Source organism: Colletes latitarsis, chromosome 7, assembly GCF_051014445.1.
Source record: "Colletes latitarsis isolate SP2378_abdomen chromosome 7, iyColLati1, whole genome shotgun sequence".
NCBI lineage: Eukaryota > Metazoa > Arthropoda > Insecta > Hymenoptera > Colletidae > Colletes > Colletes latitarsis.
Window position 1 is genome coordinate 11,546,778 of NC_135140.1, and position 18,700 is coordinate 11,565,477.

General features: G+C 35.8%; 1 protein-coding gene and 1 long non-coding RNA gene across 24 annotated transcripts in view; one reads left to right on the plus strand and one right to left on the minus strand.

The window, feature by feature from the left end:
* Nucleotides 1–11,157, minus strand: part of Mhc (myosin heavy chain) — a 46,185-nt gene extending 35,028 nt beyond the window's left edge. For 3 of the 19 annotated variants that reach the window (XM_076768446.1, XM_076768451.1, XM_076768447.1), the window contains exons 1-8: nucleotides 10,825–10,989; nucleotides 7,043–7,468; nucleotides 3,394–3,537; nucleotides 2,360–2,516; nucleotides 2,013–2,239; nucleotides 1,649–1,712; nucleotides 987–1,085; nucleotides 284–387 (exon numbers count right to left, since the gene is read on the minus strand). In XM_076768446.1, coding sequence (XP_076624561.1) covers nucleotides 284–387; nucleotides 987–1,085; nucleotides 1,649–1,712; nucleotides 2,013–2,239; nucleotides 2,360–2,516; nucleotides 3,394–3,537; nucleotides 7,043–7,249 — 1,002 coding nt within the window. In that variant the 5' untranslated portion in view covers nucleotides 7,250–7,468; nucleotides 10,825–10,989. Of the gene's footprint in view, nucleotides 1–283; nucleotides 388–986; nucleotides 1,086–1,648; nucleotides 1,713–2,012; nucleotides 2,240–2,359; nucleotides 2,517–3,393; nucleotides 3,538–7,042; nucleotides 7,469–10,824; nucleotides 10,994–11,045 lie in introns of those variants that run through there. The other 16 variants (XM_076768450.1, XM_076768448.1, XM_076768449.1 and 13 more) reach the window with 10 other exon arrangements.
* Nucleotides 1–18,700, plus strand: part of LOC143343497 (uncharacterized) — an 89,152-nt gene that overhangs the window by 51,010 nt on the left and 19,442 nt on the right. The window contains exon 1 of one of the 5 annotated variants that reach the window (XR_013079977.1): nucleotides 11,278–11,709. The exons of the other annotated variants lie outside the window; for them this stretch is intronic. This is a non-coding gene — a long non-coding RNA (uncharacterized LOC143343497). Of the gene's footprint in view, nucleotides 1–11,277; nucleotides 11,710–18,700 lie in introns of those variants that run through there. 5 annotated transcript variants of the gene reach the window in all.

An 18,700-nucleotide genomic window follows, 5' to 3' on the forward strand; every position in this document is an offset into this window, starting at 1 on the left:
TCAGAAATCAGGAAAGAAAAGAATTCAGATCGTGACCTTAGTGTTCCTCTGATCGTTGGGGAACATTCAAATCAAACATCGCCTATCCTAAGTCTGCAAACAATAAACAACCGGTAAACTCAAAAGGTGGGGGTATGGAAGACCTAAAAGGAATGATAAGAAAAGAAGCCACAAAAGAATATCGTCTGTGGGTAGAGCAAGAGTGTAGAAAAGAAAGACAAGACGAGAGAAAATGTGAAAGAAGGAGTGTTGCGTAACCCTGGCATAATCTTCGGGTTCTTACGTCGGTCAAAAGACACTCCTCGCCGTCGTCGACGTTCGGAATCGTGGTTTTTCCTTGAGAGACGAAGTAGTAATCTTGGATGTTGTTCGAGAGGCAGCACATCTCTACATGGAACGAGGTTCAAACAATTCAAAACTTTGATAGAACGATTAAACAAGGTCCACGCTAAAGAAGGCCAGTTAACTACACATATTAATACTTGGGTCGTTTCCGCTGCATCCTGCTACTTCCTTCCTATTGTCAATTCCTTAATAAAATAGGAAACAGGATAGGAAAAGTTCAAGGGTCCTGAAACGTATTGCCAATTTAAATTTCATTCAAATCTGTTCCTCGCTTTTAACGCTATTTTCTACTGCGGTTTTATGCATATCTATTCCGATCGAAACTTGTTTTTTAACTTGAATTTGGATGCAAACAACTCTGTAAATAATTGTTAGAGTAGAAATTTTAAAAAGTGTCTTTAAATGTAGAGTCGAAGATGAATAGTATAATCCTCCGTAGGAATCGATAGTGTTTCTAAGTTGGCAATACGTAGGTCGATCGTAAATATAATTCCTTTTATAGCAAAAGAATAGAAAAAATTACTTGATTGCTTCTCACGATTCTCCTCCGATTTTCAATCGCTGCTTGAAGAAACACGTTATACATATAATAATCATGTTCGCGACGAGTAATCTATAAATTAGAAATTCGATAGGCTTACCCTTCAAACCCTTTACAGAACCGGACATCATTTGGTAGAAGATATGGTACGAACGTTCCAAACTTTGTTGAGAGATGACACGGGCCTTCTCCAGCAGATCTGCGTGCAAACAAATTCGATTCGTTTAAGAAACACAGTCATATTGCTACCATTATTCCAATAAATGTACGAGAATAGTAACTGCGTCGATTCATAAATAAATTGTGATGCAATTGCTTGTTGCCGAATCATGGGCACGATTGACGCAAAAGGAAGTTAGGCCAAATCGAACGCAAATTGAACGAGTGGATTATAAAGATAACTAACACCGTGTCTTTAAAACGGTTAGAGATGACTAAAAATATCATCGGGCAAAATTAAATGGTATCGAATACTACAGAAAACTAAAAGCAATTTCATTCACAGTATCTAAAGGATGCAACTGTATCCTTTCTTTAAATGAAACTCTATTATAATTCTTCAACTATCAGGTTTAGGGCATAAGTAGTTTAATAATTATTTGTCGAGACTAGAAAATTACGTAGAATAGTACAATAAAAATTATAGATTCACTTGAAAAAAGTAATTGAAAACATTCTAAGATGATGACTCTAATCAAAGTTAGGATCCCTGGTAAAAATTCGTTAAATCTACAAGTTAAAATTTCTAAAAGAGGTACTCACAGGTCTCGATATCCGCACCGGCCAGTTTTCCAGAGGGACCAAAGTGAATACGGATGAATTTACCCTATTCGATGGTAGAAAAGGACAAATTAGATCTTTGTCAAATATGATTAGTGCAATTAATTATTAACACATTGCCAACCAGCTCAAATAAGATTCAAAACAGACAAGTTTACACTAGATAATTCGCAAAGATATGCGATATTTAGTTATAATTTAAATAATACATAACGAGTTAACACTTTCCAAGAAATCTAACATTGTAAGAAGTAATGAGCAAGCTTTGAGGATTAGAGTGTGTCTTATCCTCGCTTCCATGTTTAAATAATTAGAACGAAGATAATATGAATGAAAGAGAACTTACGAAACGGGAAGAGTTGTCATTACGGACGGTTTTGGCATTACCGAACGCTTCCAGCACAGGGTTGGTTTGTACAACCTGGTCCTCCAGGGAACCTTTCTTCTCGGCCTTCTCATCGGCTTTCTTGGTCGAGGCACCGACGGTGGCGAAGTACGCAATTACTTTTTTCGTATTCTCAGTCTTACCAGCACCAGACTCACCGGTAATCAACATAGACTGATTCTCACTGTCTGTAAAAGGAAACTCAAACATGAACGCTCGACGATCGGCGACCCTTTCTATCTTTTTTAACATTGCGTTTCTCATTATCAGAGAAACGTTAACCGTAATCGTTGTTTTAAAATACGTACTGGTCAGCATGTTCACGTACGCTCCATCAGAAATGGCGAAAATATGTGGTGGCACTTCGTTACGCCTCTTGCCTCTGTACAATTTCGCGCACCTCGACGTGTACACGGGGAATCTTTTGTAGGGATTTATAGCTACGCAGAACAGGCCAGAGTAAGTCTGCAAATAAGATGGAAAACTCGTTAGGCATACGTTCCCTGGCAGAAATTCACCTGGAAGAGCAAAGGGAACGAAAGTCTCAGTTTCTAATTCGGCTTTCAAAAACAAGTCGAAAAATCCTTTTACACTTGATTCTACTTTCCAAAACAATAACTTTTGCGGGCATCGAAACGTCAAAGCACGATTAGAAACTCTACTTTACGTAAACAACGAATCGGTGATGTCTGATTATTAATTAACAAATAATATATGCTCAACGAAGGCTGAGAGAATCCGACATCACCGACTTCCACTCCATAATATGCACATAAATGTAATTAAAAGAAAATTAAATCACAATATAAATGCGAACGGTGTCTTTTTTCTGCGAAAGCAACTCACGTCTTGAGTCGAGAGCTTTCTTTGATATTTATTCCTGTAATGGGAACGATATCGCAATAGCCACGTCAACGATCGTGGAAACTTGTTGTTCGTAAGTGTTTATGGTTTTCTCGAGTAAATTCCTCGGGACACATTAACTTTCCACGATTTTATGGAGAAATACGGGACACGTCGTGACACGTCTGAGTGTTTTGAACCGACATCCCCTCCATTAACAAAAAATGTTCATGCACTGGGAGAGCCACTCTGTTCGCAATAATCGTTGGTAGTGCGCCGTGTCTCGTCTAGGTACCTTGGAACGATGTTTCGAAATCATGCAATTATTGGAAAAAACGTGGCGGGCACGTCCATGTGCTTTGAATCCAACGTTTCCTGGTTCGACGGTGTCTTCCGTTTGCGGATAATCAAGACAGGGAGACAGTAATTCAAACACATAAAAACATCACGTGGTCGCCACAGAGAACACGTCTCTCCTGGGGGGGAAACAATCTCTTACGTAGATGAGTTTGGCGTAGTAACGTTGTTTTAGATTGTGAAGAACCGAAGCATCGTTGAGGTAGGTCAAATTTGACATGTCCTCGGCTTTCTCATACTTCGGCGGATTCACCTGCTGCAACTGGTCCTTCTTGAAGTCCTTGGTCTATTCTCGCGGGGAAAAGAAAGAAACCGTTCGTGAGTAACTAGTAAAGGAAATTTAACTTACGTAGATTAGTTTGCTGTAGTAGCGTTGCTTCAAGTTGTGCAACACAGACGCTTCGTTTAGAAATGTCAGATCCGCCATGTCCTCAGACTTCTCGAACTTTGGAGGATTCACTTGGGACAGCTGATCCTTCCGGAACTGTTTCGTCTGCGTGAGCATTGCCTTTTAATATCTTTCGTACCCGATCCAACCACATATTCGAACTACGCTTTCGATATTTTTTATTTATTTTTAATTTTCTTTCATGAACTTGTCGTTTTAAAAAACAAGTCGTTTCGACCCCTCCAATAAAAGCAAACAGTCGTCGGCAGTTCTAGTGTGAAATCGCCAGAACGGTCTGGAGAATTAACTTTTCGCGCTCCAAAGTGTTTTGTAAAAAACTCTTGGTATTAAGATTAGTAATATTCACGAAAAGACGAATGCAGTTACATTAATTTTTGATACTCCGTGACAAGATAAAATATAGGAAATTATAATAAAACGATATACAGTATTTTGCAAATTAAATTCACCCTCGAATCATTGTAACGAAAATGTAATCCGACGTGACGTTATTGTTCCGAAACAAACGTGACAAAAATTATTAACAAGAAATAAATTACGAAATTATAATGAAACGGTATGCAGTATTTTGTAGATCAAATTCATCCCTTTGCAAAAAAGCCAATAGTATAAAAAAAAAGGGAATATTTTAAGTAATTAAAAATAACCGTGTTAGTACCAATTATCAATGTAACAAATTTAGTTTTCTCCTCTGTGCATTAAATTGTAATATTTTTTTCACAACAGAAATGAAGTAGCTTTTTTAAAAATTCTATACATTGATTTTTCGCTTTCTATTATTCCTTAATTATTTCTTAAATATTGTTATCAAAATTCTTGTTATTTTTATTCGAAAGAGTGATGTTCCTATAGAAATTTTGTCCACTGTGCCTCCCTCCATCCTGTTTTCGATGCTCTAAAAATATGCTGACCCGTGTTTCGAGAATTGGCGTTTCAATTTATTATTACCGGTGGCGGCGCCGATGCTAACAATAGCATTTCAGCTACGGTCGCCTGGATGACGAGGAAACAGCAGGGTTTGCTGAACCATTATGTAATCCAGGGCGTAGAATCGCGGCATTTTGTGTAAGATTCGCAGCTTCGTATAAAGATCACCGAAATCGAAATACATCCAATTCAAACTTCTGTTCTAGTTAATTCGCGTGGAAAGTGTTTTAGCAATTGGTAAGTTCGCTGCAATAAGGATGTAGCTCCATTTTCTATACATTTTCTATTATATGTATATATATACAGAGTGATACAGAAGAATACCAATTTGTTGGTGGAGGCTTCGTTAAAAAGTTATTAACGTTTAAAGTTCCACCCGTACTGAATTTTTTTCTCGAAAATGCGCAAGATTTTGGGGGTATGTCTATTCACCAAAAATGATTGTAATTGACCCCAGCAACCGAAAATAATTTTTTTAAAACGATTTGAAATTTTTTAATTTTGTCGAAATATTTCAGTTTCTCGAATTTTTTTCTAGAAAGTGGGTAGGATTTCGGGGGTACAACTATTCACCAAAAATGATTGTAATCGACCCTCGCAACTAAAAATATTTTTTTTAGAATGATTTGAAACTTTTCAATTTTCAGGGTAACAGACAGTTATGATCAGACATTATATTTCCAGTAATGAATTTTTTTCTCGAAAATGCGTAGGATTTCGGTAGTATGTGTAATGACCAAAAATGATTGGAATTGACCCCCATAACCGAAAATAATTTTTCCTGAACGATTTGAAATTTTTGAATTTAATTATTAATAACTTTTTAACGAAGTGTCAATCAAGAAATTGATATTGTTATTGTCGTCTTATTTTGGCCTTTAGAATCCCCCATTAAAATTTTTCCCAGGGGTGGCCGAACATCCTGTATATATCCTACTTTATTAATAAAAATAAAATATATTAAATATTAAAAAAGAAGCAACGATTTTCAGCCAGCTTGCAAGAGCTCGTTACCATTAAAAATTTCAACATTAGTCGAAAATAAATTTATAGCGCTTTTGAAAGAGTATTTCGTTGGTTTACACAAATTGCCCGAAAGTGGAGCTCCTTATTGCAGAAGCTTACAACCCTTCGATTAGGAAATATTCCAAGAAATAACTTGGCAAAGTTCTGCAACGCGGTAATCGAACTAAACAAGTTACGCAAGCTGTCGAACTACGGGATCGAGTATTTAACAATACGTTTGCCAGTCGAGTGATAAATATTTTTAGTTTCCAAGTGTCTGTAACGATTTATTTTTGTATCGCGCGGAAAGAGAACGCCAGCCGATCGAACGACAGAATATTAGGCGAGAGCAGACACGCTGAGAGCCACCGAACAGTTTTCCCTTCTCCAAAAATAGAGTTCAAGCGATTCGAAACGTTGAAGCACCGGTATTTCTGCTTTCCTCTTTTTTTACACATAGGAAGCTGCTGCTAGTCTTTAACGCACGATGCCGCAACTCCCGTCCATTTTCGGCGACCGAATAAGAAAGGGAAAACGCCACCTTCTTCTATTGCTTATTTTCACGCCGATTCGCGGGGCAACGCGGGCCTTTCAATTCATAACTTCAACCAGTTCGATAGAAATTAACGATAATACAGATTTTATCAAAACTTACGCGACACAGTTAATTTAGATATAAATGTTAGTTCGCATTGAATTTGTTTCAAATTCACAGTTTTTATAGGGTAAAGGTTTCTGCAAATTGCAAACAAAATAAATAACTTTCATTGAAAACGAGTCATGTATAGTAAAAACAATATCTCGATAAAATCAAAGTCGGATAATTTTAAGAGTTCTATTGTTAGTGTAAATCTACAATAAATTCCTTTTACACAAGTATTATAAAATAATAAAATATATAATTATATTCGGCTCAGAAAAATGAAATAAATAAAATTATTCCTGGAAACAGAATTGTACCATGCATTTTGTCACTTGATTAAATTCTTTTTTTGCGTTCTTTTTCAAAATTGTAGAGTTTCGTTTAAAAAAAAAAATGCAATTGCCTTCTTCAGATCCATTCATGTAACTGCAACCTTTTCTCAAACGAAACTTTATAATTTTGATTGCACTACTCGATGCTACAGAAAGATCAGGTACCTATTGGCTAAACCTAATAGTTCAAAAGTTGTGACACTTTAAAGTGGAATAATTTAGTCAACAATGGGTGTTCCACATTTCTATCTCACACATTGTGATCATTTTAAAAATTACTATTTGAAATAAACTCTATCTAGGTCTGTCTAAAAAGTATTTTGTGGAATTCGAGACCTTAGTTATGGCTAGGAGTTGTTTGCAATTCTCGTTTCCTTGGGAGAAGCCCGGAAACGAGGATTTTCTGTCAGAAGCAACGCATGAGAGGCAGTTAATGGGCGAGGGAAAATGGGAAAATAGGGAAAGGGTAAATTACCTCGCCGCCAGGCAATCCGACGGTGACGACATCACCCTTGGTAGCCTTTATTTCACCAAGGACGTATCCTTCCTTCTCATCTGGTACCCAACACGCTTTCTTCGCGTCGTACGGTTTCGTCTGATCGATTCTCTTCTGCTCGAGGGAGACAAACAGGTAAGGGGTTGGATCGGGATCCTCCCCAACTTGCGGTGTTGGTTTCGGCATCTTCGCTTATTTCTCTTCGACTTGATTAATTCACTCGACTTGCTATCGTAACGTTCTCTTGTTCCCAGGAAGGCCTACGCGCCTTCTACGTCGTCGTTTTCCCACGTAACGAGGGGTGGGAAGGGATTTCCTTATTGCTTCGTTTCTTCACTCTTCTTCTCGTTTCTTGGAGAATTCGGCGGTGGACGGACTACTTCTGGCGGCACGTTCTAATCGGCCCTGCGTCACAAAACACCACCGTTATCTCAGCTAGCTTTCACATTGCTGTTTTTATACTACACAATAGTTTAAGAGCAGGGCTTGAGAAGGTTCCGGAAATAACTGTTTCAAACCAGTAAAGTTCTGGTCGGAAATGTTACCAAAAAATCAGAATAAATCTTCTTAACTGTTTCAAGAACATGTTATCACTATATTACAACAGTTCTCAAACCCTGTTTAAGAATTCTTTTCCACGGTATCGCCTGCTACTTTACTTTCCTCGTCGTCATTTAACATTATCGTATCAAGCATTTTTTTATTACATTCTTAATACGACTTTGGGAATTTTTTTTCTTTTTATTCTTTACTGCCACGCACGATCGATACCATTGCAAAGGTAAACGAAAATCGAACGTTCTAGAATTACGTATTTATTTACAAGTTTTGCTCTCTAAATTAACCTTTTTGAAAGTCAAAATTTTCTGCAAATTTCGATTCTCAATCCATTATAATACTTATTTGATACTGGAGGTATTAATTGGTCGCTAACTCGCTAATTACGAATTAAATCACATTTGTATAGATACAAAAGAAATTTGTTTGTCTTAAAATTGTACGTCTGTTGAAAAATGACCAAAGAAAGCGAATTAAAAATTCATGAAAATGAGTTCTGATATCTAGAAAAAAAAGTCCCAACAGTGATGTAATGTGAATTTCGAGAGACGTATTGTCCCTCTAAGAGAAATACGATTATAATCTTGAAAGAAACAATTTTGTAAGCCAATTCCGACATCCGAATAAACTATTTTTAATGTTAATATTTATGCATAATAGGTATTCCAATTTTTTAAATAAAAACAGACGTAATTCCTTACTAATGTACGAATACTATAATTTATGGAAAATTCCACTCAATATTAAAGATACTACATAACAGATACGATACTTCAATACTTATAAGCCAAAAAAAATTTATTTAACAATATCAAATTTAAAATATTGATCATTTGTGAAATGAAAACAAGTGGAACTTTAATATTAAAGAAAATTCTGTCACGAACTTTTAAAATGGAAATCGAAGTAAAATAATTCGAATTTCAGTCGTGCATAAAATTGAAATACGATTCGTTTATGAAATATTCCAATTTTGTAGAAATCTCTAAAAAGTTGATGAATTCTAAGAAAACACCATAATCGTGAATTCTCAGCTTCTCTTATAATCGCAAACCTATGCAAAATGCGATACAGTAGGCATTTTCTAACGGTGAATGCATTAAATTTCATCTTCCAGGTTTCGTTAATTTTATACGAAACTTTTTATTTGCCACCGTTGAGACGTGGACTTTATTTTTAAGTGATATTAATATTTTTTATAGTTATTTTACGACCCGTGCAAATTTATAAAAAATTTATAATAGCATGTACATTATATAATAATTTTATTTCTTAATATTCCACGAAAAATTATAAGAGTAGTAGAGTAAATAAAAACCTATACGATAAGAGTAGAGAGAAAAGGGAGACTTGTAACACTTGTTTGACGATTAACGTAACACAAGTATGTATTCCTTGTATTTGTCTACTATAATTTTCTGCATCCATGATATTTTTAAACCATTTTTTATCCTAAAATGCCTGAAAGTCGTTCTAAATGAAAAAACCAAGAATTGTCCGAAATCCGAAAATTGATTGCCTCAGTATGAAATAATGAAATAATTAAGAAGGTATTCTACTATAAAATTTGTATTTTTAAGTTCTTTTTAATAATTTTTTGGCAAGGAACTGTAAAATTATTTTTATCAAAATATCTCACAGATATTTATTGATATTTGTAAAGTATCTACAAATTCTTTCAAAGTGGAATACTAATAATTGGCCATTTTACGCATTTGGAATGAAAAATAAAAATAAATTCTTAAACAGGATATAATTATAGCAGGTACTAGAATGAAATAAAAAACTTCATAAGTAAAGAAATGGTAATACTATGAAGTTTAATTACTAATCTTTTAATGTTTCCTATCACTTTCGCAAACTAGAAATATTTGAAAACAATTAATTCTTTCGAAAGTCTATAAATAAATAATACAGTAGAATGTCTGCTTAAAATCTCATAGAAACGGGGATGAAATAAAAAAAAAAAATTAGACGAAATTACGTAATAAACCGGACAATGAAAATAATTCAATCGAAGCAAGAAGACTAAAAATAATAATCGTGATGGCGAGTTGGCATTTCCGTTTTAGGAAAACGGGAAAAATCGGGCTAATTCTGCATAAGTACGTAATAGACTATTCGTTGCGTAGAATCGGGCGGAATTTAAAAAATATCCGAATGGAACGAAGCTACTTAAAAATAAACGTAAAAGAGAAAAGGCCGATCACATTGTTGAAACGAGATACTGTATTTCCAACCGGACCAAAAAAAGAAACATGCTTCCCGAAGCTACACGACGGAACCAAGATGGCGCACACTACACTTTGACGTCCTCCCAACTTATTTGCGGTTCGTATGTACAAAAGTGCTCGAACACTTTGAAAAACTGTCTAAATTCGGCGAAGGAGAGGGAAGATAATCGATGAAGAATATTCACTGAAAAGACTGAAAACACGCCGCTGGGAATTCGAGACCGTATTCTTCTTCGAACGTGGAAGAGGAACGAAAACGCGACACGATTCGAGCTCGTCCTTTCGACGTTTTTTTCTCGAACTTTGAATCTCTGGACGTCACACTCTTCGATTAGGTTGAACGAGGCAGCAGCAAAAAAAAAAAAAATCGAAGGGTGGCCAAGATAATTCAGAAAAAAGAACTGTTGCCTTCAAGGTCTCTCCACGTATCTGGAAACACCTCGATGTCGCACTGAACCCCAATGATCCATCACCAACGACGTCACCGGGTCCTTTGAACCGACGCCCGAATAATTCCACTGGGTTTCGCGTCAGAGACGGAGGAATAAGCCGCGAAGGGGAAAAATAAAAACTTTCGAGGAGAATAGAAGAAAAAAAAAAACACTGTTTCCGTTCACCAAAAGAAGGGCCACTCACAAAAAAATTGTCCCTGAAGACGATGTCGGTTCCTTAGTGATAGAATAAGGACTACACCTCGAAACCAATTGTCAATCACAGCTCGAGGCTCGTGCTCGAAAAATCACTAGGCGAAATCTCAACTTTTATTCACAGGAGATCCGGTTTCCTCCGGGGAGGGGAAATAATTACCGGCGATGAACCACACTTTCGTATTTCTACCTAACGAGTCCCTCCATAGGAAGGGACGGTTTGCAAGACTGGACTTGGTCACTAGGCACAGGCTGCGGACCAAACGAACCTCGGACAAAATCCCCTAGGTTTCCTCGCACGACCACAATTTTTCTCTTATACCTTCTGTTCCGTTCTTTCAAAATTCTTTTCTCCTTTTTCCGTAAAACTCTTCGATCCGTTGTTCGTGCACGTATAATGCACGAGTCTCCCTTTTGTCTCTTCCTCCCGGTCCCCGTATGGCTTTCGAAGTGTCCTGGTGGCTAATGTTGTCGTGCGATATCAAATAGAGCAAAAAGAAAAAAGGCTGACGACCAGAAGAAACACCGACGTGTTGCACTTACGTTAGAGAGCCGTTCTGTCGGGGAAACGAACGGGGGCTCCCAATATAAGCGCGTGCAACGTGATCCTAGAATGTAACGAGCTCGACGATTGGCTGGCAAACTGGGCCAATACGGGACCGTGTTAGTTCATGGGCCAATCTACCTTTTTAGGTGGAGATGATACCAAAAGTGTGACAAGGGGTGGTCACGGAAAGCTACAACCGCCTTGCTCGGTCGAGTGAGATGAAAATAGACGTCGAAGCGAGACAGCCAGCTACCTTCAGTGGGCTCATTTTCTGGTACATCCGTTTTTCTTCTACCTTCTTGTATTCCTTCAACCCTGTTCTGATTGCCTTCGACCGATCCCCTTTATTCTTCACGGTGGTATTCGCTCGTTATGGTAATCCCTACCAAACGGGAACGGTTTAATTCTTCTCGCGCTGGCCGATCGAACGTTGGAAACACCGAGCTTTCGATCTACACCGAAATCAGCGGGCCACGTGGAAGACGCACGTGCTCGATGATAGCAGCTGCAACCATCATCGACGAGCAAACTGCTCCCCGGCTTCTCCGTTGGCTGGGAATCGAGAAAAAAGGGAAAGAACGTGAACTTTGACGAATGTACAGCCTCTACGAGTATACAGGGTGTCCTTGGACGGATGCTACGGGCAACTAGCGATTCTACGTGAGACAATGCATAATAAATAATATTTAACTTCGTCAACTGATCACACACGTGGATATTTTAACATAAATAATATTTTGTTCAATATTCGAGTATAGAATGCAAATAGTATTATCTACGATGCTTTGCCTTTCTACGAGAAACTATTAAATTGCCTTTTCGTGGAATTTTCAATTTTGCACCTCGACCAATTATTAATAATATTGAGTTTTTGCAAACTTGTTGTAACAATGACTCAAACATATTTTGTTATACTTGATCCTAAATTTTTGCAATATTTTTACATAATACATGTTAATTAACGATGATGGAATTAGTTACGCTCCTTTGTAAAATTTCATTTTTAAATCTACCCAGACATTTTCTATTCAAATCTTAGATTTGAGTAAACCATTCGAAAATTTTAAATGCCTTAATGTGTGACCGATTTTTTACACTTTTCATGTTGGAATATGATATCACATTCCGATTCTGGCATATTCCCGATTGTTTTCCACAAGTTTTTTTGTTGAGAATGTCTTTATATTGGCATTGATTCGTTAAACCATCAATACGATATCATTTCAATATAATGAACGGTGTAATACATTACAATCCATTTTAGAACACCACGATGCTTTATTCGATAAAGATTGATCTATTTTACTTCCATTTGACCAAATTATTTTTCCTTCTGGTCGATATTCCTGCTTTTATTGTATATTGTTTACAAATGTGCCTTAATATTCTTTTTCGACTGCTGTTAACGCTTTTCGAGTCGTCCATTTACAAATGGATTCTAATAATTTTATAATAATTTTGCTGCCACTGATGATAAAATAATGATAATAACAGAGAACCAACTTTGGTAATGTATTCAAAATACATTTTCTACTAATTTTAATACAGTTGGAATATTCGCAAGAGTTTATAATACGGAAATAAATTTATATAAACTTTTTTCACCTACTTGGCCTCAATTGCACATAGTATAAGTTTGATCGTAACCTTTCTGGTCACCCCATATAATAGATAGTAACAGAAATTTTGGATATATGTAGAGGGTGAGTCACGAGAACCAGAACCCCCGAACATTTTCGTTATTTATCGTTGTATAAAAAAAGTTCTGAAAACAAAGGTTCGCTGTTTGAAGAGATGTACAAAATGATAGGAAAAAAATTCTTTCAAGGTTCGTATTCTTTTTTTTTTACACAATTTCAAGGTCATCGGTGACTTTTTTAAATGGAATCATGCAGTTTTCACGATCTAGCATACTATGAACTTGAAGTGACCTTAGATTGAGAAATTTCTGTAAAAAGCTTATTCCAATTTAGAGATATTACAGTCGTAGCTGTGCCCTGTTTTGTATTATTATTATTAATACAAGATTACCTCCAAATGTACACTTTCGAACATTAAATATTCGAATCGTTGTATTGAACGAAACGGGCCAAGAATAAAAATGTTAGATTGATTCGCAAACTAGATTTTACTAGGTATGCTCCCTTGTATACAAATTTCAAAAAATTTGCTAATGATTCCAATTTACGAATGAAACGTTAATGAAAAACAATCAAAAAATAAATCTAAAATTTGTCCAACTCTACGATGGTAAAAAAAAAACAGAGTTAAAATTGTTGGGCCCCCAAAAACGAAGTTTAAACTCTTATTTCTTTCTCGTCATTAGAGTGGCACGTTTTCTTTTAACAACTTGTCCATCTTCTTTTTTTAAAGGATCACGTTGATTTTGAGTTAAAAAAAGGATCCTTTTACTACAAGCATTATACGACATTTTAAATATGCCAAATTTTTGGCGGCTAAAACAATATTTTCGCATTCGAGCTTCCATTGAGGAAAAGCAGTCTTAAGTAATCTTAGTTTCATGGCCGTCTTGGTGCCAACCAGAAATTGGTCACGGATGTATCGTAATTGAAACGTTTCACCGTCATTCGCAGTCGATGATTAATTCATGTTAGTATCGTACTCATAGATAATTAATTTAACGAATTTTTCCTCGACTCTGATCAGCAGCAATTAAAGGTAGGAACGTACGAACAGTCAGGAATACCCGCGTTTGCGAGTCTATTAATACACCGCGGCACCGAAATCACTGGTGGTCCCTTGTAGCATCCGTGCTCGTAAGAAACACCAAGTTTCTAGGACAAATTCGATCGGGATCGATAAATACGAAAACATTGCATCGATTCATTTGGCTGTCGAGTCGAGAAATCGTACAAGCTTTGTCGATTTATTGCGTCGGACGTATTTTACATTTGCTGCATTCGCGAGAGCAAAATTTAAAGTCCATTCATTCGGAACGAGATCGAGCACACTATAGGTCGACAGGAAAGAAGCGAGAACGCGATCCTTCGTCTTTGGTGACCGCGAATTCATTTCTAGGACAATACAGCAAACTCTGAATTAAGTCATACTTTGACCGAATAAACGAGCCATTTTTGTACAATTGTTTTGTAGAAAAATCCGTAAAACTTTTTCACAGGGAATCATGCTCACTTTCTCCATTCATCACGAAAATACACATAAATTTTTTTAACAGTATTCGGAAAGATCAAGAATAAAAGAAAAATAATTTGCGAACACTTTGTAGCTGAAAAAAGTACCTAATCTTGCAAAGTAAACACTAAAATTGACCGTTCAACGATTAACGAAGAGGAACTAGTTTAATTAATCTTGCTAACGTATAAATGTATTGGCCACGATAATTTTACATCACATTCGGAGAAGACGAGTCTAAAAATTCTGTGAACGAACGAATATCTACTAAAAGTATATTATTAAAGTGTTGGACCAATTTAATCGATACAAACATTTTTCTTAATAAAACTAAAATATTAGATTAATTTTCAAGCGTGATATCTTTTTGTCTAGCAATGTAGATCTCAGGGATCCGGCCGTGGGTAAAACAGATCGCTCGATTATCTTGGATTCTGATACAAACTATCTATATTAACTATTAAGGGATCTTACGAGTCGTTAGGTAAAAGCGTAGAATTTTAAGTGACAAATAAACATGGCATTTGATAGTTCTCCGACGAAAGTGGGATCATTTTGATCCGTACTGTGCGTGTCATTAGACGATTCATAGATTGTTTAGATTATTGTCATAGAGTTGAAAACTTTGTAAGAAAGTAGCTTCTCTACTTTAGTGCTACTCTCTTTAGAGCTGCAAAGTGGTAATTTTTAATTGAAGTAATAAGCATCGAACTTTGAAATGTAATCAAGTAGCTACTTCGTCTTTTTCTGAAAATCAGACCATCATATAACACGTGTAGAATTTGTGGCGTTGCCTCCCATGCTCGCCACTAGAGGGGCCGCTCTCTCACAAGCGCTCGACCGACCCCTCGGTTGCTATATATACACTCCTTGATCAACTTCCTAAAATTCCAGTCGTCTAAGGCAGGGTCTTAGATGATTAGTCCACTAATCAGCAGCTCCCCTCTCCTTTTTTCTGCCTTCTTACGATTCTCACGAGTTCCGCACCGCAGCAACCCAGCGCCACAAAATCTTTATCAATTGAAACAAGCTTCCAGGTGAGACTATGGCGATTTATATAAATTAAGACTTCACATTATTTGGACAAAAGCAAAACCAAACTTGATGCTATTATTAAACGCGCTTCTAGATGGTAAAGTCGACAAACGGATTGAAATCTGTTGCTCTCGTGTAGCAATAATTATATGGATAATTAATTCACGAGGATTCTTTAGGATATACAGATACTCCGAAGTGGGCCCCTACATATTATGAAATATCCTGCATATCAGGTCTGAAGTTAGCCGTTACATTTTCGAACAAAGAGTTTAATAAATTTGACCAATGATGCAAAAAATTGTTCCGAGTTTAGTCATTATTTTTCGCATTGTACACTATGATATAATGCTAATCTCCTGCCAGAAGTCGGACCAAAGTTCTTTAGATGAATCTAAAGTGAAGTGCACACACCTTCCCAATTTATATACGTATCCGAGATTTGGCATGATTTGAATTGAATTCCTCAGACTGTGGCTGTTACTCAAATGCAATAGTTGGATTTTATTCAAACTGTAGTTCTCGCATTCTTTTGGCGATCAAAAATTTCGAATTGCGAACGATCAATATTATTCTTTCATACAATTTTTCTGTTTATAATATTTGATTAAAATTATATTAACGACGAACGATTCATGTTCATTACTCACCCACTTGTTTCCGTACATTCGAGCAATGCAACTTGTGCATACAAACGAAACTAATGCTTCAAAACTTAGGTGGTTCCTAATATTTAGCGCTATATCTATATATACAGGATGGTCTACCTAAAACTGAAAACCATTTGCGGTATGAACAAATTCTTCGAATAAAATATATGGAATCTAAAGTGAAGAAATTAAATTAATTCTATATTCCTCTTTGCTTTATTTACTCTTTTATATGAGTATTTTATATAAATTGTGTACCAATTTAGGTCCTAAAAATGCTAGTAAAGCCACTAGAATGTAAACAAACATAAAAAGAAAGACAGCTAAAGGATAGACATAAAATCATACAACTTTATTTATGAGACTCAGTCATCAAACGTTGATCTGCATACAACATGTATCCAAAAATAAAAACCTCTGGGGTCTTCTAAGCTCCGATCTGTGGGTTCCACGCTCGGTATTCATGAATAATAACAGAGTCCTTCGTCGAAATCGTTGAACATGCTCGTGTAACTTTGTGCACAATTACTTGGTACTTGGTACATATAACTATTACAAGCAGTATTGTTTTAACCGAGATTGGGAATACTATGGATACGTACAAGTAGCAGAATTCGGAATGCATGAAAATAGACCAGTTACGCAACACGCCTGGTAAATTAAGATTCTGACGCGGGCGGATGCCATACCGATGTTTATTGCGAGGCTGTTGAGACAACGTACGCTCCTAATACGAGACCAATACATACGTAGATAAAAATATCAGCCAATATGACTAAACAAATTAGGAAGTAAGCTACTTCCGATATTCTTATGCATATTAATTATTATTTTTTTCCTACAAACGAGAACTATTAGAAATTGCAGAAAACGATAAATACAGACACAATCCTAATTTCATCATTTTTTACATACAGTGTGAGTTATTAGTATACTTTTAGTTGATCTTTGGACTATGGACCTGTAGTTTCCAAAATTTTTTTCGGAGATATAACCGAAATATATTTTATATATATTTCAATTTTTAATTGAACATTATAACGTACGTCTAACTAAAATCGAAGATCTAAATTATTTTCGTCACTGTTGAAGATGAAGAATTATTAAGAGAGATTGAAATGGTTTCAAGTTGTACATCCTATGGTGATCAATTATTCCAAGGTCATCGACATTTGTTTACACATAAACATATGATTTTTGTAATGTTATAATGTAATCGACATCAAGACGAGCTCAAGGACATGTGACACCATAACCTTGAAAGTGGCCACAAGAAAGAAAAATGATTTCGAATCGAAACAATGTAAAATTAATGAAACAGAAGAAGAAGCTCTTTTTTAGATGTTTAAAGTGCTAATCGTCCAGAAATAACACAAATATATGTGGCGGATGTTAAGAAGATGCGAATATCGTTCATATCGTGTTGCATGGAACGACTTCATGGCGACGATTTTCAAAATTATGTTCATTTTTGTTAATGGACTTCGCGACAGCTTCAAGATGGTTTATTAGTCTATTTCGAAAATGCCACGAAAAGTGCCGTTGGATAGTACATTTATCGTATTCACACTTTAAACGCTTGATAAATTAACTCCGTCATCTTTCTCTGTTGATATTTATCACATTTTCTGAGGCTATTGAGGTATTGCCTTTATATGCAATATTCAGGGTGTTCGATCACCCCTGGGAAAAATTTTATTGGGAAATTTTAGAGGCCGAAATAAGACGACAATCAAGAATATCAATTTCTTGATTGACGCTTCATTAAAATGTTATGAAAAAATTAAAAACAAAAATTTCTAATCATTCTGGAAAAAATATTTTTAGTTGCAGAAGTCAATTACAATCATTTTTGGTCATTACACATACTACCGAAATCCTACGCATTTTCGAGAAAAAAATTCATTACTGAAAATATAATGTCTGATCATAACTGTCTGTTACCCTGAAAATTGAAAAGCTTTAAATCATTCTGGAAAAAATATTTTTAGTTGCGGGGGTCGATTACAATCATTTTTGGTGAATACATATACCCTCAAAATCCAACGCATTTTCGCGAAAAAAATTCATTACTGAAAATATAATCTGAGGCCTGAAATGGTTCCCTGAAATTTCATGCGAATCTTTAAAATGTCATAACTCCTGAACGGTTTGGACGATTTTAATGTTTAAAAAAGCAAACTACGCGTATTTTGATGGAGAATATGTAGAAATCGCAAAAATATTGGAAAAGTTGATCCCTGAACCTAAAAAATGAGAAAAACTACATAAAAATGGTCCAATTTTCAAACAGCCATAACTCCTACAATTGTGAATATATTTCAATGAAACTTTTTTCTGAAGCAGAGCCCATGGGTACCTACAAAAAAGTATTAGACAACTTTTCTGTAGAGCGTCAAACAAAGTTACTAAAATTCAAAAACGAATTTTTAAGAAAAATCGACAGTGCCTAAATTTTCGGCGAAAAAAAAAAATTCCGAATCGTCCTAAAAAAATTATTTCTAGGTTCAGGAGTCAAATACAATAATTTTTGGTGAATACACATACCCTCGAAATCCTACGCATTTTCAAGAAAAAAATTCGAGAATGTGTGACATTTTTCGACAAAATTAAAAAATTTCAAATCGTTCTGGAAAAATTATTTTCGTTTGCGGTGGTCAATTATAATAATTTTTGGTGAATAGACATACCCCCAAAATCCTGCACATTTTCGAGAAAAAAAATTCAGTACGAGCGGAACTTTAAATGTTAATAACTTTTTAACGAAGCCTCCATCAAGAAATTGGTATTCTTAATTTTCGTCTTATTTTAGC